The 20,555-nt window shown below is 48.0% G+C and overlaps 1 protein-coding gene across 2 annotated transcripts; it reads right to left on the minus strand.

Annotated features, from left to right (window-relative positions):
• Window positions 1–4,735: 4,735 nt before the first annotated feature.
• On the minus strand, window positions 4,736–18,582 carry ABCF1 (ATP binding cassette subfamily F member 1). Of its 2 annotated transcripts, none has more exons than XM_058554898.1 (25): window positions 18,476–18,582; window positions 14,268–14,314; window positions 13,955–14,050; window positions 13,668–13,794; window positions 13,482–13,519; window positions 13,290–13,397; window positions 12,294–12,368; window positions 12,099–12,212; window positions 11,044–11,148; window positions 10,671–10,793; window positions 10,129–10,229; window positions 9,968–10,053; window positions 9,511–9,650; window positions 9,277–9,425; window positions 8,867–8,950; window positions 8,541–8,665; window positions 8,227–8,339; window positions 7,915–8,086; window positions 7,672–7,746; window positions 7,511–7,581; window positions 6,307–6,339; window positions 6,053–6,221; window positions 5,795–5,859; window positions 5,629–5,701; window positions 4,736–5,491 (listed from the first exon to the last, which is right to left on the minus strand). In XM_058554898.1, exons 1-25 carry the CDS (start codon window positions 18,546–18,548, stop codon window positions 5,325–5,327), a joined length of 2,529 nt encoding a protein of 842 aa, XP_058410881.1. In that variant the 5' UTR covers window positions 18,549–18,582; the 3' UTR covers window positions 4,736–5,324. The 2 variants fall into 2 exon arrangements, with proteins under 2 accessions (XP_058410881.1, XP_058410880.1); XM_058554897.1 differs by having other exon boundaries at window positions 13,668–13,797.
• Window positions 18,583–20,555: the final 1,973 nt, after the last annotated feature.

Consider the following 20,555-nt stretch of genomic DNA (forward strand, 5'->3'; position numbering starts at 1 on the left):
GTTGGTTAGGGAAAGGAATTTAAGTGAGGGTGGGTGGGAAAGGAAAAATCCAAGAGCAGTTTCTGGGGAAGGAGAGAAAAACAGCAGTTCCAGTGGAGAAAGTGAGAAGCAAGAATAGGGAAACAGACTGCTCTTCCCAAAAAAGTGGCTCTGCAGAGTAGATGAAAACAGGCCTGTTGCTAGAAGAGGTCAGGTTCTTAAGGACGGGTATTAAATTGAGGGCCTACTTGATGGAATGAGATTGAGGAGACAGGAGGTTTTGGAGACCAGAACATGGAGAGAGAGGATTAACTTGAGGAAGTTCTGCTATCCTTGAACATAGAAATTAGGAGCATAATCACATTTTGGGGGACAATGGGGATACTAGAGCACGAGTTGTTTGAGTGGTTTTCAACCTTTTAGCATTCATCAGAATCATCTGAAAGGCTTGTTAAGAGACAGATTGGGGGAGGGGTCCAGCAAAATTTCTGATTCAGCAGATCTGGATTCTGAGATTTTGCATTTCTAACTTCTCAGGTGTCGCTGATGCTGATCTGGAAAACACTGAAAAGACGGCCCTAGAAGACAAGTACCTTGGCTGTTACTTCCAGGATCGGCCACATGAGGGCAACAACTTCCCAAGTTTCACAGGCCTCATTTACATTTAGTAAGGCCAGTGGGTTAATTTATCCTCCTTTTGGGCAGTACCAGGAGGGGGTGTTCAGTCAGTCAGCCTGTTGTTGCTCTGTGCACTTGGGAGACGACCTGAGAAGAGGATGTAATCTAAGCGCCAAGCTAAGAGGTGAAATACCAATGAAGTACACAGCTCAAGTGAAAAAAAACAGACCAATGGCACAACCTAGCGGTCATTCTTTAACTTGTGTTGCTTTCCTTCTGGTTCCATCTACTGCCTGCTTCTCACCTTCCCTCTGTCTCCTGCAACAGGCCACAGGAACCCTTACAGAGAACTGAAAGGTTTTTCTATTTTAATTTAAAAATGAATTCAACCATTTTTCTTTCTAATTCTCTATGAAAATTCAAAGTAACCTGTTACTTAAAGAGAAGATTTTCTTTTTTTTTTGGCAGGGAGGGAGAGGCTGAGCATCTCCTCCACTCCACCAGGCCCAGTGACCCAGTTTTGTTTCTTCACCAAGCCCTGCAGGCACTTCTCTCCCCCGTTTCCAACTGGTCTCTTCTTCCTTTCTGCTTCTTTTTTCCCCCCAAAATCCCCTTTCAACTTGAGACGTTCTCTGTCAACCCTTCCCCAGGCACACCAGTTCATTCTCCAATTCTGAATCATTATTCTATTTCTCCCATTCCTGCTCCCAGGCAGTAAACGTAACGTTGAAAAATCAAGAAATCCTATCATCTTGGCCCAGTACAAACTATTAGCACTGACTCAACGTTACCGCTGCTTGGCAAACTTCCTGACTCTGGCACCAAAACTCCTGAGAAAGAGCCCCATCCAATGTGAGGACCATTCCCCCTTCTCTACACCTGCAAACATCCAAGTCTACACTGTCTTCCTTCTGTTCTTCGAGGAGGAATGGTTATCTCTGTTCCATGGTAACATCCAACTCTTCTCCTGGCATCTCCTGTCTGTCTCCCCTGACCCACTATCCTTCACCCAGTAGCTGGAGTAAGTTTGTAAAAATGAAAACCAGATCAATGTACACTCCTGCATAAATACCACCAATGGCCTCTCGTTGCTGTTAGGATCATATCCCAACTCCCCATCCCACAGGCTTATAAGGCCCTGTGCATTCTAGCCCTTGCTCAAGCTCTTAAGCTCAAGCCATGTTCCTTGACCACGTCGCTCTCTCTAGCTTCTGCGCTTCTGCACATTCTGGTCCCTTCCCAGAAGGCTCTTCTTTCCCCCTCATCTGGATGGTACCTTCTTCACCTTCAGGCGTTAGCTTTAATGTTACTTTCTCCAAGAAGTCTTCCCTAATCACTCAATCTAAAGGTGACCCCCCACCCTTTCTCTCCTGGCACCTAACGAACTCCCAGGTGACGCTGACGCTGCTGGTCAAGGACACTGAGAACCACTGCCCTAGAACAGCTAGTGCAAGTATCTCAGTTGTTGCATTCAGCACTGGCCACACAACTTCTTACATTCCCGGGCCTCCTTTGAGTCCTGTATGGCCACAGGGCCCTTTCCTGGTTTTCATTCTTTCCATTGTAGTGCTGACCATCTTCCCTAAGATGTCTCGTGTGTTCATAAAACAGTCCTATCATGCCCCTCTAGGACTCATCTTTTGGGTATCTTGTCCACATTCTATAGATTAGGGAGAATGCCCGACACTGGAATCAGATACACAAGGGCCATCATCCTAGGAACAGCCCTCTACAGGCTGGGTGACCATGGGCAGATTAGTGTTCTCTAAGTCTTTAAGTTTCCTTGTTAGGAAGTGTGGAGAAGAATCACTACTTTTTAAAAACGTTTCTATGGTGCTCATTATGTACCACATTAGTGCATGATTCGTAAGTAATAAGTTGCTTATGAATAAAAATTCTGTTAATGAAATTCCATTTTGCAGGCTTTGGGTTACTCATATACTGTACCACGTAAATGTGTTACTTTTTTTTTTCCGTTTTGCACTCCATTTCTATGCTGCTCTTTTTTAGAGGAGGGGCATTCTTTTGCCCATATTTATGTGCATTATTATTAATTCCACTACACAGTATGTATATTGAGGGAAGAAATGAAATTTGTGCCCATGGATGGATGTTATTTTGGAGAATCTGAGGTATCCATAATGAAATTAGTGATTAAAAACTTGAAATGCAAAATTTTGGTATTTATTTTATCAGTAACATTCCTATATATTTTATGTACTATCTCATCTAGTGAAGTGAAAATTTTTAAGTGTCAAGTGTAGAGTGTAATACAATGCATGGAACAAAAAAATTTTTTTTTCATTTTTTTTTTTTTGTGAGGAAGATCAGCCCTGAGCTAACATCTGCCAATCCTTTTTTTTTTTTTTTTTGCTGAGGAAGACTGGCCCTGGGCTAACATCTGTGCCCATCTTCCTCCACTTTATATGGGACGCCGCCACAGCATGGCATGGCAAGCGGTACGTCGGTGCGCGCCCGGGATCTGAACCAGCGAACCCCAGGCCGCCGCAGCGGAGTGCGTGCACTTAACCGCTTGCGCCACCGGGCCGGCCCCGGAACAAAAAAAATTTACAGCACTTTATGAATTACTTACATATCTAACCCCTTAATAACCTTGTTATTAAGGTAAGTCCTTTTTATCACCTTCATTTACAGAGGAGGAAACAGGTACCAAGAGGCTAAGTAGCTTGTCCAAGGTCACACCATTAGTAGGTGGACTTGAAGCCTGGCTCCCCATTCTGATAGATCTGCTTCATGGAATTCGTAAAATTACTTTACATTTAACATCTTACTCAGGTGCTTGGCAGAAGACTCATTTTTTTCCCCTAAAATTTCATTAAGGGGGAGTTCCTTAATCTCTAATTTGGAGATGTCCCCTAACAGCGCCTCTGCAACTCTCTCCACACCAAACCTTCACTTCCACTATAAACCTTGTACTTGAGGTCCAGTATTCTCTTGGCCAGAAAATATTTTCCCAAGAATAGTTGTCCAAACTCAGTAAGTCTTAACCAAACAGCTCCTGGTGTTCCCCCTGGAACTGGATACATCTGATCATTCTCTTCTTTCTCTCCAACTCCCACACCTAGCTCTTCCCATCAGTCCTTTCCTTTCCATCCCTCTCTCTTGTACCCTAGTTCAGGATTTATCACCTCATGCCCACAACAAAAGTTACAGGGTCCACCCTGTAAGTTTCTATAGTCCCCCTTGCTCATCACTTCCTAAAATCACACTAACCACTCGCCACTTGTATTTTACTTTCCAAACCCACCTCTCCAATCTAACTCTAATAAGAAAAGTGGCCACACCAGCCATGATCTCTCATTAACGCCCAAATAGTTTTTTCTTCCTTCCAGGCTTTAGATCTGCCCTTTTCCTAGGTTCCAAAAATGACTCCTATTCCCTCATTATTCAAATCCTTATTTTTCAAGGTCCACCCTCAAGTGATTCTGCCAAATAATCAAGTCCTGGATAATCTCCCCCTTCTATGAACATGTGGCAACTTAAAATCGAGAGTAACCCACATGTGGCAGTCATATCACACTGTGTGCTCATGTCTTCCTTTTTTTTTGGTGAGGAAGATTGGCACTGAGCTAACATCTGTGCCCATCTTCCTCTATTTTTGTATGTGGGACGCCACCACAGCATGGCTTGATGAGTGGTGTGTAGGTCCACGCCCGGAATTCAAACCTGCAAACCTCAGGCTGCCAAAGTGGAGCATGTGAACTTCACTACACCACAAGGCCGGCCCCTCTTATTTTCTAAGTCTCCTCTAACTAGACTATTCATGAAGACAGACCCTGACTTTTCCCTTCTCGTATACCCACATACTGTGCATGTTGGCTGATTTAGTAACTTTTGAGAGGATCAGTACTCTGGTCTCTGACCACAGGGCAGAGCATGGACAGCAAGAGACTCGAGTGTTAGAAGAGGTGAATCACTTTCCCTTCTCCTTGTCTGAAGGGTTGGGTGGGGGGAGGCTCCCCAAACAGCCAGCCGTCTAAAGTGCAGTTAAGACTGAAAGTTAGATCCATCTGCATTAGTGGGGAGAAGAGGATACTAAATGCTGACAGAACGCTGAATAAGCAAATCAAGACTGAGAACAGTTCCAGCTCCCATGCATCTCCAAACAGTGACAGGGTGGCAGCAACTCCTTTCCTTTATTTCTTCCCCTTGTAAAGGGAGATTCAAGTTGAGCAGCATTCCTTTCCTGCCCCCAAGTCCCCAACCAGACGAGAGGCTGCAGGCACCAAATCCTGGGCTGGGCTCAGAACTCTCCTCCAGCTCTGAGCTGCAACAGCTGTTTGTATCAGTAAGTCAGCATTAAATCCACCAGAGAAGAACAGCACCACTCAAAGACCAGCTGGGCCCGAAGCTTTAAGGTGCACCAGAGGCAGGCTTCTAAGTGATGAGTCTTGAGACAACCGGCCACATAAACTTGGCTGGATGGAACCCCACACTAATGAAGGTCACCTCTGTTTGTATAGAGAGATGTCAAGGATAAGGCCAGCTCAGTTATCTGAAGAAAAGCGGAACAGACAAGTCTTTCAGAGAAAAGGAAGCAAAGTGGTATCCCAGTCACATCAAGACCACATTCCGCCTCCATGTGCCTGAGTAGTTGCTGGGTCAGCTGCACACCAGAGGCAGGCCTCCAAGTGAAGAGAGGGTGACAACAGGGGACTTCCAGGCCACACAAGCTGGTCTTTCGGGAGACTTCCAGGAAGGAAAGCTCACTCTCGGGGTCGGCTGACCATGACTTCACCCAGGGCCTCCAACACCTCCCGCTTGTAGTCCTCAAAGTCCCCATCGATCTGGCTGACGCTCTGCTCTTCCACCACCCACAGCTGGCAGTTGGTTTCTGTGATGAGTCGGGCATCGTGGCTGACAACGATCACAGCTTTGAAGAAAGATGGCGAGAACAGGGGGCAAGGAAAAAGGAGGAGATGAGGAGTCAGACCTGGAGGAAGGGAGCCCTAGCCGAAGGACACTAGGGTCCCTGAGGAAAGGAGGAGGGCACTCCCCGAGCTAACTTACCACCCTTGTATTCGTTGATGGCCTCCCCCAGAGCATCGATAGACTCAATGTCCAAGTTATTGGTAGGCTCGTCCTATGGAGGAGCAGGCATTCCATGACTGAGCATTATGGCTACCTGTCAAAATCACTGCCACTCTTACCCTCTCCCGCAGTCCAGCTCACTCACCAAGATGAGGACATCTGGCTCCCGACAGGCCAGCTCTGCAAACACAACTCGGGCTTTCTGCCCACCTGGAGCAAAGGAAAAGGAGGTCCATCACACTTTACTGCCTTCCATTTCTGAAGGTAAACATCAATGTGCGTCTGTGTGTGGACTGAGGTCCCCCAAGTCCTGGTTCCTCTTCCTTTCTGCCTCTAGTACAATTAGTAGGTGTGAGCATTAACTGAGGAGGAGGACACCTTCCCCAGCCCGCTAGAGTGGTACCAGAGAGTTTGCAGATTTGGATGGTGTGGGCGTGACTCTCAAGGCCAAAGCGGCCCAGGCACTTCCGGGCATCCTGGTAGGGCAGGTTGAAGCCCCGCTGCAGGTACTCAGTGGGCGTTTCCTCCATGCGCAGCTGCTCTGCATACTGCTGGTTGAAGAAGCCAATTTTCTGCCCGAGAGAAGAGGCAGGTGGTCAGTGAAAGTCGTACTTCCTCTATCTGACTCTTATTCCCCAGTTCCCAAAGCCAACTTACCAACCGGTGGTTCTTTCTCATTTCCCCACGAGTCTGCAAGGAAAAAGCAGTGGGAAGATAAGGGAAAGGGGGAAAGTGCTGCAGCTCTGTACTCAGCTCTGCACCCCAACTTTCTGAATGGGAGACAAAGACCAGATGTGGGCTGGAAACAAGTTAGCGCGAGAAAGGGAACATGGATGCTCTCCCTAATGTGACAAAGGCACACACAGGAAATGAGAAGAGGATGCGGCAAAAGGGGAGTAAGAGAGGAGCATCACGGAGGGGATACCAAAAGCACAGACTCAGAACCAGGGGACTGACCACAAACAAAGAATAGCCCCTTCCCATCCAGCAAGACCCACACGCCTGCTTCCAGGGTTCCACCTCAGATGGGAGTTAGAAGAGAGTGTAGGGGAGGATCTAAGAACACCTTTCTAAAGCTCTTCTCTGTGGGGTGAGGAAATGGGTCCTCGCCACACTTTCCTGGAGGGAGTACAGATGGCTACAGCCTTTCTAAAGCACGATACAGCGATTTATTGCAAAAGTCCTAAAAGCAACTCTAGGAAATTTATCTTACGGAAAAGCTAAGATTTTTCTCAAATCTTCACATTTATGAAGCTGTACAATAGCTTGTACATTCAGAAAGCTATACAATATTTACCATAGTATTTTCCTTTAGTGAAAAGTCAGAAATAATCTAAATGACTGATATCAAATAAATTATGGTAGATCCGTATAAATAAATTGTCCACATGTAACTACTGGCATGAAAAAATGCTTAATGTATATTATCTGGAAAAAGTTGGCTACAAAACAATTCATATGATAAGCCTATTTTTGTTAAAAAAAATTCTACACACATTTGCAAAGGAAAAAAGGAGAAAGCGATCTGCCAAAAATTAATAGTGGTTATCTCTAGATTTTTCTCTGGCTTATGCAATTTCCAATCATTCTATGATGGATGTATGTTTCTTATATAACCAAAACACACATGTGGGGGGACGCCCCCAGCTCGCCCCCATTCTCCTGGCTCTCCTCCCTGAACTGATGTAAACGGTTCTCCCCTACAGCAACTCTCAGGGAAATGAAGCATCTACGAGTTCTGGATTTAACTCTCCACCACAGGCGGGGCTCCCTGATTCTAGGCCCTGGCGAACAGCTTCACTTTCACACTTCCACGTTCTCCCGTCACAGTCCTCTCTCCCTCCCTGGCTCCAGGACTCACCGGCGTCAGCTTGCCCGTGAGCAGCAGCAGCAGAGTGCTCTTCCCCACACCATTAGGGCCCACGATGCAGACTGCAAGAAGGAAGGCAGGTGGTCAAAGAGGCCCCCAGAAACTCCCTGGGGCTCCCGCTCCACTTCCTGAGCCACCCGACACCAACTCACTCCTTGAGTCCATGTCGATGCCAAAATCCAGATTTTTAAAGAGTGGTTTCTGCCCCTCATAGCCAAACGTCACACCTGAAAGCCAAGAAAGAAGCAATTTATTTTCTTTTTAGAGTCACCCTGAAGGTCCCCTCGAATGTTCCTCCAAAGCTGGCCCTGGGGACAAGGAATGGGTCCCATGCTGGGCAGAGGACTTGGGTACACACACTTCCGCCCCCTGCCAGTCAGGCTGCAGGCGCTCACCGTGCAGACCCAGCACAGGAGGGCTGAGCGGCGGGGGGTCGGGGAAAGTGAAGCGCACAGTGTACTCCTTGGGGCGCTTCAGGAGCTCGGGGGCCTCCTGCGACTCCTCATCCTGGTTTTTCCGTCGGCATTTCTGCTGCTTTCGAGTCAGGGCTTCCTTTGTTTGCTTTTCCTGGAGAGGAAGGGGAAAGGGAGACACTCGCACCCTTCACAGCAGTCCTGGAAATGTAGGTCGGTGTCCCAGAATCGCCCCCTTTCTCCATTCTCCTGAGAGGAGAGCCCTCCAGCCCAGGAAGACCCCAAGGTGCTCACCGCCTGCTTGGTGGACTTGCCACCTGCCTTTAGTTCCTTTAGCTTTTTTTCTTGCTTCTCATACTGCTTTAGCAGTTCTTTCTGCTTCTGCTGGTACATCTTCTTGAAAGTCACTGGGACAGAAGAGGGGGATGGGCATCAATGGTTGCCCCTCTCCCCAGAAGGGCAACCAGGACTGGGGAAGATGAGGGTGGGCAACACCATGGAGAATTCTGAAAGGATTTAGCTCATCCCCATATCCCTATGGGCGCTCTCTCCCAAGTCTCTTCTCAAGGCCCCATCGCTTCCCTCTATCCACAAATGATCCTACTTACTGTAATTGCCCCTATAGTAATGGAGCCGCTGGGCGTCGAGATGGATGATATCAGTGCAGACGTCATCCAGGAAGCCCTGGTCATGGGAGACGATGAGCAACGTCTTCCGCCAGCCCTGGAGGTAGCTGGGTTTTAGAGAAGAGCATGGAAATGTCACAACAGTCAACTTAAGGTTAAGTGAGGGGAAGCAGACAGAAAACAGGAGCAGGGAGGGAAAAAGGGAGGGCTGGACCGAGAACTGTCAAGGGCAGAGGGGAGAACAGCTAGAGGAAACAAGGGCAGAACAGGAACCAATGATGCAAAGACTGTAAGCAAGGGCAACTCACTTATTGAGCCAGATGACAGCATTGAGGTCCAAGTGGTTAGTGGGTTCATCCAACATCAGCAGCGTGGGCTCCATGAACAGCGCCCTAGAGGGTGGGGCAGCAGAGTGTAGGGTCAGGGGAAGGCAGATCCTTGCTCAGAGAACCCCCGAGAAGCTCTGGTAGGTGGTACCTAAGACCATGAACACTCCTTCCCAACCTCTCCTTAGAGAAGTTCCTGTGCAGAAGACATGGGTAACAGACCACCAGGTAGGCAGAAAAATGGAGAAAAGACCTTGAGTCTGACAACACAGATGGTGAGGGAAGAAAAATTAGCCTTGAACCTCCCTATTGGGCCTTGGAAGAATGGGGAGAAAGGAAAGGGTCCGGATGGGTTGAAGCTGAAAGGGAGGGTAGTGAGGTGGGTAGCCCACCTGGCCAAGGAGACACGCATGCGCCAGCCCCCTGAAAACTTCTGTGTGGGCCGATTCTGCATTTCAGGGTCGAAACCCAAACCAGCCAGGATCCGCCGTGCTTTGGCCTCTGCAGCTGCCGCCCCGGTAGCCCGCAATTCCTCATACACCTGGGAGGAGGGAGAAGAGGACACACGTCCGAAGGGCCCAGAACCCTTAAGTCTTAGCTCGTGTCCCCTGCGCCATCTCCTCTACCTTCTCTAGCCTCTCGGCAGCTGTATCATCCCCCTGCTCCAGCTGTCCCTGAAGCCGTCGCTCCTCTTCCAGCAGCTTCAATCGCTTGGTGTCGGCTCGAAGAACGGCCTGCACTGCTGGTGTCTCATCCGCTACCACCTCTGGGGGACAAGGGGACAAGAGGCAGGTCGCCCCAAGGGCCAAGGCTCCACTCCCTCTTCCCTTCAGCTCCATTTCTGGTTTGCCTGACCCTGCCTAGGTCTTTCTACTTGTTCCAAGTAAAATCTGTGCAAGTCCCTCATTTACTCTCCCTCTTTCTTTAGCATCCATTTCCCAGTCCCCAGTATCCTTCCATAACCCTTCCAACTCCACGACTACAATTCCTTCTATTCTTGGTTGGCTCTTCTATTCCAACTGCCCACCCCTCAAGCCATCAGTTTCACTTTCCCACCAAGCCCCTTTCCACCACTGGCCTCACCCTGCTCACACAGCAACACATCGATGTTGGGGGGGATGCTCAGGGCTCGGTTGGCAATGTGCTTGAGGAGAGTGGTCTTGCCCTTGCTGGGGAATGAGAGCTATTAGGACCAGACCACCACAGAAATCCCTTCTTTTCTTTCCAGCCCCTCCTCTCCTCACCCATTGGGTCCCACTAGTCCATAGCGGCGGCCGGCTACAATGTACAGGTCTGCGTTGACAAATAACTCCTTGCCATGGGCCGAGATGCTGAACTTCTCCAGCTGTAGTCAGAAGGGAAGGAGTGGCAGAGGGAAGGAAGGAGTACATGAGAATTCTCCCCTTCAGCCAGCAGATGCAGCTTTCTCCCCACAGAGGAGCCTCGGACAAACCAGTACCTACAGCATAACACCTTCCCCTCACCACACTGGTCCCTTCCCCATCAACTGCCTCCACAGCCTCTGATGAGAGTCTCCCAAATCTTAAAGCCAGTCCAGCCTATCCCACACCTTTCTTCCCTCCAAAGGTGGACTCCTCTACTTCTACTGGTTCTTCTATCTTCTCAAGGTGTGGAACTCACCAGAACTCAAGGTGTGGAAAACACCTCCAAGCTTTCTTCCCAGTGGTCTAAGCCACTCATGCCCCACCTCCCTTGGTTGCCATGGCCACTCAGGGACACGTGACAGAACTGGCACTTCCTTGGGCAGGGCCCCCTCACACCTTACCTTGATATCAGATGCATTTTCTAACATGGCTTGCCGGGAGGACACTTCTGCTTGTGACACGGAGAAGTCATTTTCAGCAGCATTGGCTGCTTTTAATGAAGCCACCTGGCGTTCATACTCCATCTGAGAAGGAAGGAAAAATCACATTCAAGCCACTGTCTGCCAGTTTCCTGTTACAACACAACGCCATGTCATCAGACATGGAAACAAGGCTCACAGAACAAAATTCTTTCCTTACTCTAACTGCTTTACTTTAAGTAGCACCCAAAGCTCTACTTCTTATTCCCCAATTCACATGTCCCCCAGCTGAAGCATTAAAAAAAAAAAAAATCAAATTCTCCTACCTCTGACCACTAAGGACCCAATGTCTTACCTGTTTCTTCAGCTTTTTCTTCTCCTTTTTGCTAAGGTGAGCATAGGGATCATCGGCCTTAGACTCCCCTTCTTCATCCTCCTCTTCTGCTTCTTCCTCAGAACCCTGTGAGAAGCAGGGGATGGTAAAAAAAAAAACGAACGACCCCTTCTAGAACTCAGATTTCATGTCATCTACCCCAGTTCCACAGGCAGCTCTTTGCTTCTCCACCCAGAGTCCTGAAGTATCTTGGTGGATCCGCTCTCACTCTCACACCTATCCCTGGTCTCCCTGCAGTCCTTTATCCATTTCTGCCACCAGGAATGGTACAAGACAGATGGTGTGAGTATATGTGAAAAATAACAATATATGTATTGCACCTATATATAGTACAATATAGTATATGTACCTATAAATCTAAGTACAAATACAATACAACTGAGGGTAGAATAAATGCAACAGGTTCTTTTCCTCATGCATCAAAATTGAGTTTCTGTGGCTTATACCTTAACATGCAAAGAAAAGGTCCAGAAGCCCTAACGCACAGCCAATGAGAAATCCAGCAGAACCACAGAATTAAAAGCTACCAAAGATACAGGGGAACTTAAGAGATCACTAGACTCCCTTACATCATACAGAGGAGATAACTGAGACCCAAGGAAGTGGAAAGATGTACTCAAGGTCACACAGCCCTTGAGTGGCAGAGCCAGAACCCAGATCATCCGAGGCTAATGCCATGATCCTTTCCTCTCTGGATTAGGGGTTGCAAACTCTGGCCCGTGGGCCAAATCTGACCTGACACCACCTGTTTTTACATGGACCATGAGCTAAGAATGGTTTTCATATTTTCAAAGAGTTGTTAAAAACAAAAAGAAGAATGTGTATCAGAGATTGTATGCAGCCCACAAAGCCAAAAATATTTACTATGTGGTCCTTTATAGAAGTTTGCCAACTCCTGCTCTGAATAGTAATAACACCCCCAGATCCTGCCCACCTCCTCACCCACCCCCCCAGCTGAATTAGGCCACAGAGCCCCAATCCCTCAGCCCACCTTCCCCCAACATCAAAATACACACCTGCTCTGCCTTCTTGGCCTTCTCCTTCCCTTGTTTGGGTGGCTCCTTTTCTTTTGTTATTTCTTCTTCTTCATCCTCCTCTTCATTGTCTAGAGCTGCAAATTTATTCTGAGGCTGAGAGGGAAAAGACAGCAGGTGTGATGAAATGCTTGAATTCCTGAGATCCAGCACCTCCTCCTGCCACTTCTCCCTCACCTTGGCCTTCCCCTTTGACTTCTCTTCCTTTCCCTTCTTACTCTTGAGCCCTGGCTGTTGTTCCTCAGATACAGCCTGGAGGAGAGACACACACACAAATTAATTTGCTACCTTGTTGCTTAACAAGGCTTTCTAGGGGCTGGCCCCAAGGCGTAGCGGTTAAGTGCGCACACTCCACTGCTGGCGGCCCAGGTTCGGATCCTGAGCACGCACCGATGCACCGCTTGTCAGGCCATGCTGTGGCGGCGTCCCACATAAAGTGGAGGAAGTTGGGCACAGATGTTAGCTCAGGGCCAGTCTTCCTCAGCAAAAAGGGAGGAAGATTGGCATGGATGTTAGCTCAGGGCTGATCTTCCTCACACACACAAAAAACAAGCCTTTCTAAGGAGTCTAGGACTATAAGTTAACTATACTAAGTGCTGCCAAGAAGAAAATAGGACCCTAGGAAAACCCTAGCCTCCAGCTTGAGGCTAGATGGTGAGGAGATCATTACAGAATATTAGCAAAGCTAAGGGACTGTGAGTCAGGCAAGTGAGCAACGTGGGTGAGGTGGTACTAGCTAGTGGAGGGCTTCCTCAAGAGGGCAAATCTTGAGAAGAGGTCATGGCTGCAGGCTTGGACAAGGTGTTCTAGGGAAGAGGGAAGACACGGCATAAAGAACAAAGGCTTCAACACAGACACAGTCAAACTAGATGCCAAATAAGATCAGGCTGATCTGAAAGGTACACGTAAGAGTCCCAATAACAACGCAGAGGGGTCCAAGCGGAAGAGCAAAGACTTGAAGGCCTTTGTTTTAGATTCTGAGTTTGAAAGCAACAGAATTACTGTCAATTTCAGAGTGATGACAACAGTATTTTTAAAAGCTGACTGTGACAGTATAAGCAAGACAGACCTAGAAGAGCTAGTTTAAAAGCAGGAGAACAAGCCAGGAATTACACACTATGGCCAGAAGGTGCTACATGGGGTGGGAGCGACCAGCAGAGCCACCACTTTCACCTTATTGATCCGATTCTTCTCTGGCTTAGCAGGCTTAGGAGGATGCTTTTCTTCCTCCTCCTCCTCTTCACTCTGATCCTGAATCAGGGCTGCAAAAACATTACCACCCTAGAGAACAAAAGGGCCAGAGAAGTCAGTGGGATGGTCAAGGCTGTCCTCCTGGGGTCTGTGTTTACCACACCGATGGCTTACCTTGGTCTTCTTCCCTCCTCGGGGTATCGGGGCCGGTACTGAAATGACAAGGGGAGAAGACGAGGTGGGAAAGAGAATTACAAGGTCTGGCTTTCCTATCTAATCCAACTCAAAGATCAAGGAACGAGGCACTTCACTCTTCATGACTCAGGGACACCAGGTACCCACTTCCCTCACGTCACTCACCTTCATCCTCCTCATCACTGGCCGGCACTGAGAGCTTCTTAAGACGCTCCATGAGCTCTTTCTCTTCTCCATCATCATCCACATCCTTCTTCCGTCGGCCTTTTCGGGTGTCTCGTTTCTTTTTTTGCTGCTGGAAGCAAAATAGAGTGAAAGAATGAAGCCCAGGTCCCCGCCGAATCTCTGCCCCACAGAGAGTTCCCCATCAGCTGAGTCAACCAATGTGGGCGGCAGACGGGCAGGTGGACCCAAGACACCTCCCAACATGGTGGTCCCCCTGACACTTGTACCTGCTGTTGCTGCTGCTGCTGCTGCTGCTCCTTCTCCTTGAGCACTTTCTCTTCTTCCCCAGCCTGTTTATCTTCTACTGCCAGCTCTTCGAAGAACTATACAGGAAGTTAAGATATAGGTAAACATGCCTCAGAGACCAACCAAGCCCTTCTCTGCCACACACAGGCCCACTGACCCTCCCTCCCACCCTCGCCTTGCTTCCCCTCCTGACATGATCTTTTCTCCTCCCTCGGACCCCACCTCCTTCACATGGCCATAGTTTGCTTGGAAACGCCCCCACTCATTTCTCATCCTCAACCCTCATTTCCTCACCGTCTTTTTGGTCTTCTTGTCCTTCTTCCCTTTCTTCACCACTTTGTCTAGAAGGTTAAGCAGACATTGTGAATGCTTATCTACAAATTCCAAAGCAGCCTGACCTCCCCTGCAAAGCTCTTAGTGACCTCCACCCTATTTTACTATTTTTCTAGCTCAGTATCACTCCCTAGACATTGGCACTGTCCCACAAGACAGAGAAGCCAATGGCGGCTTGGTCTAGGATGGCAGTGGGAGGGAGAGAAGCAGAATTCACAGGGTGAAGGTAGAAGTGGGAAGTAAGAAAGAGTATTCAGAGATGACTCCTATGTTGTTAGCTGGCAAAATTAGTTGGGCTACTCGTACCATATATTAACCCAAGATATACTGGAAGAGAAAGTCTCCTCTCCCTACCCCTGCTGCCCATGGGGGGAAAGGTAGGACAAAGATATGACTTTGTTGGGATATGCTGTTTGTAAGACCTGCAGGCCATGTGAAGATAAGTAAACGGCCATATGGGTCTGTGCCCCACCTGCTCTGCTTGCACAACATTCTAGCATAAATCACACCATGTTATACTTAACTGTCTGTGCACCAGTCTTTCATCCTAGAGAACCACCTGAGAGACTGCTTAGTTTGTGTTCCCAGGGAGCGAAGTGGGAAGTCAGTAAGTTTACTGAGTTAACAAATCCCAGCTCCTCCCTTCTGTCCATCCCTCTGTCCCTGAAAACAGGGGTCTACGTCTAACTCCCTCTCTCCCTCCCCCCATCAGACTGGGAGGCAATCAGCAGCCTCATGATTTGTCTTCATGTCCAGGCCTACCCATTACATTCCCTTCCAAATCATGCCATTCACTGCTACCCAATTCTATCCAAAAGCACTCCTGTAATCATCTAGCTTTTTTCAAAAAAAAAAAAAAATCAACGGTGGGGCTGGCCCGGTGGCATAGTGGTTAAGTTCGCGTGCTCCACTTTGACGACCTGAGGTTCGCAGGTTCGGATCCGCGGTGTGGACCTATGCACCACTTATCAAGCCATGCTGTGGCAGGTGTCCCATATATAAAGTAGAGGAAGATGGGCACGGATGTTAGCTCAGGGCTAATCTTCCTCACCAAAAAGAATAAAAAGAATCAATGGCTTTCTACTATCTACCACATTAAGCATTCTCAGACCATAATTCCACGTAGTCCACAGTAATCATTTATTCAGTAAAGTTTTACCGAGCATCTACTATGCCCAAAACCAGACATTAACAAAGGACAATCCCTATAATTTAGGGACTAAATTCACAGACTAAAAGGGCTCTATACTAACTTTTCTGCTATATCTGTTTCCCTACCCACACCTATGTTCTGGACACTGGCTTCTTGCAGCTCCTTGATTAAGCCCCAAGCATGCTTATGTCTGTCATTGCTTAATCTGTGTCCTCCATCCAAAACACATTTCAAAATCTGATCTCAGTATTGGGTGATCAGTGTGATGGAGCTGAAAAGACATGCAGGAGAAACAATGAAAGCCTTTATATGCTATTCCAAGGAGTCTAATCCTAAGGACATTAAGGACAACTCATTGCAGTACATAAGAAGGAATGACATGATCAGCTCACCTTGACAACACTGAGGAGTGACTCATCCCAGATACTAATTTGTCCCCAAGGACTAACAAAACCATACCATCTCTCCTTCCTTTAAATATCACTCTGATCTTTCTGACCCTAAGGAGAGGAAAATCCTGTGCACACGTCCAATTGTGAGAAAGTATGATCACCGAGGAAGAGGAAAAGGCTGTGTTTGGCTGAAGCTCTGCTGTATCTTCCATCTCTCCTCCTCTAACAGCCCCTCCCCTTCAGTACATCACTTAAGCTGCTCCTAAGCTCAAAGCCAAATAAAACACTTCCCTTCACCTTACCATCTCCTCCCCCAATTACTGTTTTCTATCCTTATCTTCACCGAGTCTCAAAAGCATAGTCCACACTAGCTCCACTTTCTCACCTCCCATTCCTTTTTAAACACGCTGCAGTCTGATTTGGGGACCATCTCCTAACGAATACTACTTTCGCCGAAGTTGCCACTGTCTCCTTAGTTGCTCAACCCCCAAAGTATTGTTTTAGTCCTAATTTTGCTTGACTTTTCTGCAACATTCCATGCTATCTACCATCCTTTTAATTCTCCTCTCCTGTCGTTACTTAACTTCAGGAATCCTGCTACTCCTGGTTTGCCTCCAGTTTCTCTGGCAGCTCACCTTTCTCAGTTTCATCTCCTCAGCCTCCTTCCCCACCTTACTTCACTTAACTGTTGAGGTTCTTTTGGGTTCCCATCTTATGCCCTCTTTTCGCTTCAATCTGCATACACTCTCTAGGGGACTCCTCCACAACCAACACTTCAACTACACTCACCCGTGTCTTCCCCCCCCCGCTTTTTCTCCCCAAGGGCCCAGTAGATAGTTGTATGTCATAGCTGCACATCCTTCTCGTTGCTGTATGTGGGACGCTGCCTCAGCATGGCCAGACAAGCAGTGCATAGGTGCACGCCCAGGACTGAACCTGGGCGGCCAGCAGCGGAGCGCGTGCACTTAAGAGCGCGTGCACTTAACCGCTAAGCCAAGGGGCCGGCCCCTCACCCGTGTCTTTACTTCTAGTCTAGAGCTCTCTCCAGGCACTAAACAAGCTCTATCCTTGCCATCTCCTCTTAGAAATTCCCCAGAAATCTCCAACTCAGCATTCAAAAGCTGACCTTATCTCTTCCCACTCCTCACCCTACAGCCCATTATTGCTTTCAATTAAGTCCACTACCCATTGAGGTACTTAAGTGAATGTCATCCTTAATTCTTCTTTCATTTAGTCAGTTCCCAGTTCTGGTCAATGTCACTTCCTCAGTAACTTGTTAGGCTTCACTGCCTTGGCTCACTCTCCTACCACTTCTCACCTGGATTATTGCCAGAGCCTCCTAAATGCTCTCCTTGCCTCCAATCTTGACCAATTCATTCAAGTCATTCTCCACTGCTCAGTGTTGTCAGCGTGAGCTGATCCTATCATTCCTTATGGGTCCTCCTTCTTAACATCTTAGGATTAAACTCCTTGGAACAGCATATAAAGCCTTTCATTATCTGTCTCCTCTACATCTTTCCAACACCATCACACTAGTCACTCAAAACTGGGAACCAGCCAGGCTCACCTACATCTCCACCTTTGCATAAACTTCTTCCTCTGCTTGGAATGCTCTTTCCCTTGCTAACTCATACTGATCCTTTGAGAATAAACTCAGCTATACCATATTCCTGGGAGGCTTTGCTGACACTCCTACCCTACCTGTCTGAGTAGATGCATCTCCTCTCTTCTCGAGTCCCATAGCATTCTTAGGTACATCCATCACACTGTCAACCACTGTCTGATTAATGCTCTGTCCCCTCTGCCAGACTAGTTCCCCTTCAGGGCAAGGTTTATCTTTTATCACTACATTCCCAAGTCCTCTGCACAGTACCAAGTATACATTAAGCATCCAATAAACGCTTATAAAATTAGTCACTGTATACCTACTGTAATTATTTGTGTCCATTTTACCTCCCCTTTGAAGGGCCTTCAAGCCTGGGAGGGTGTCTTTACATTTTTTTCCTCCTCTCCCCAAAGCATAGTATATACAGTGCTTAGTTAAAAAAAACAGGTGCTCAACAGAAATTCGCTACTTTTAAATAAACCTTAAGCCCCATTCCAACAGCCAGCATCTACACTCTTGCTCCAGTTGAGTCAGATGCGTCTTATGAAAGAGCCCATGAAGGAGTCACACTCTCTTGAGAAGCAGGTGGGATCACGGGCTCACAAGGCGTGTGTAAGCGTGCACGCGCGCGCAGGGGGCGGGGTGGAAGATCGAGGCCCGCCTTACATAGTCCTGCGGGATGTGGAATCTAGTGTGGTGGTGAAGATGTCCAAAAAAGAAGAAAAGAGGGCTCTCCCATTTCTCCCCATCTCTCCCTCGGTACCACATGCTCTTTCTTCCCCGTCTCTTGCCGAGTACCACAGAAGTTCGTGCGCGATACCCCGACACCTTTTCTCTCGCCCGCACGCCCAACCCCTCCTGCCCGGGCAAACTCTTCCCGGCCCCAGTGTACGCATGCGCAGTATCCCCCGCACGGCCCGGTCAGTCTCGCGCCCCGTGACCCTCTGCTAAGACCCGCGCACTCTTCCCTCGCTTCTTCTCCTCCCTCTCTCGTTCCCTCCCTACCTCCCAGCCTCACCTGCGGGGCTCGTGCTCTCTCCGTCCCCGATCCACTCGGGCTCCGGAGGCTGTTGCTTCGGCCCCTTCGGCATCGCGGCAGCAGTTACTGCTACTCTGGCGGCGCCGGTGCTATTTCCGCTTCCGGTAGCGTGGGGCCCGAACGGGGCGGGCTCTCCACGCCGGCGAGACCAACCCCGCCCCCCGGGCGGCGCACGTGCTCGCCGCGCCGTCATCTCGGGGGCGTGGCCTGCAGTGATGGGGCGGGGCCGGCGCCAGACAGCTGCCCTCGAGTCAGCAAAGTATTTATGACGGTCCGGGAAGCCCGACACGGTGACTTCGCGACGCCGCATGACTAAGGACTGATCATAATAATTTCCAACTAGTGCGAAAGAGTGGAGGCATCTTTTTTTTTTTAAGTGGATGCTACTTTCTACCAGTCCTTGACGTCTGGTTAAGAGCAGAAAGGGGCAGTCCTTCGACTCAGAAAAAGTCCTTGTCGGTCTAGTGTTGAGATGTGTCACAAAATCCCGAAGTGTAAAGTTGTAAACGAGGAACTCCAGCCTAACAAACAGAAATCACGAGCTTGGGTTGACTTTTTTTTTTTTAGCGACAGCTTTACTCAGATATAGTTGATATACAATAAACTGCACAAACAATAAATTGACAGGCAATAAACTGCACAAACAATAAATTGACAGGCAATAAACTGCAAAGTGTACACTTTGATAAGTTTTACATATATACATCCATTAAACCACCACCACAATCAAGATTTGGGTTCACTTCTAACTCTATCCCTTGATAGGTATGGGAGGAAGGTGTTCTCATAGCACTGTCAGCTCCCATTCTCTCCTTAAACCACTACAATCATGTTTTTGTCCCCACCACCATTGCCTGAATCCACTCTTGCCAAGGTCATCATATTGGGGCTAGTTCTCTGTCCTTATCCTACTCACTTTCCCATCAGCGTTTGATACAGACGGTCACTCCCTCCTTCCTTTGTTCTCTTCATGGACATTCGTCTCTCCAGGTTTCTTTTCCAACTCAGTGGCTGCTCTCTCTTCCCTCCTTTCCCCACTTCTCCTCCTAAAGTCTAAATGCTGAAGTGCCTTGGGGCTCATTCTTTGACACTGTTCTTTATCTAGACTTATTACCTATGTCTCATGACTTTAAATACCATCTATAACTCATGAAGATCCCCAAATGTCTCTTGCTGGCCCCAACTTCTGCACTAAGCTCCAGGCTCACAAATCCAACTGCTTATTGGACATCCTCTCTGAGATCTCTAATAAATATCTCAAATTAATAAATACAGAACTAAGTTGTTGTTTATATTCTTCAAGCCTGCATCTCTTCCAGGTTTCCCCACATCAAGAAATCACACCACCTTTCATCCAGTTCCTTGGGCCAAAACTGAAAGGTCATCCTCTTTCTCCATTCCCCTTTCTCATCAGCAAGCCATGTCTGCTTCATTCATTCGTTAAAAAATATATTTATTGAGTGCATGTATATGCCAAGCACTCTTCTAGGCTCTCGGGATATCACTGAATAAAATAAAGGTCTCTACTTACATTTCTAGCATGGGAGATAGTACTATGGAAAAAAGAAAATATAGATCAAGGTAAAAAGCATCAGGAGGGGGCTGGCCCTGTGGCGTAGCAGTTAAGTGTGCACGCTCCACTGCTGGTGGCCCGGGTTCGGATCCCGGGCACGCACCGATGCACCACTTGTCAGGCCATGCTGTGGTGGCATCCCATATAAAGTAGAGGAAGATGGGCACAGATGTTAGCCCAGGAGGAAGATGGGCACAGATGTTAGCCCAGGGCCAGTCTTCCTCAAGAAAAAAGAGGAGGATCGGCATGAATGTTAGCTCAGAGCTGATCTTCCCCGCAAAAAAAATAAATAAAAAATAAAAATAAATAAAGTATCAGGAGGGCTGGTTGTAGTACTAAATAGAGTGTTTATGAGGCCTCAGTGAGGTGAAATTCAAGCAAATCCTTGAAGAAGGTGAGAGTTTTGGTCATGTGGATTTCCAGAAGCACCTTCCTGGCAATGGAAATAGCTAGAGCGTTGCCTTACAGCAGAAGTGTACTTGGCAT

This window comes from Diceros bicornis, chromosome 14 (assembly GCF_020826845.1).
Source record: "Diceros bicornis minor isolate mBicDic1 chromosome 14, mDicBic1.mat.cur, whole genome shotgun sequence".
Classification (NCBI taxonomy): Eukaryota; Metazoa; Chordata; class Mammalia; order Perissodactyla; family Rhinocerotidae; genus Diceros; species Diceros bicornis.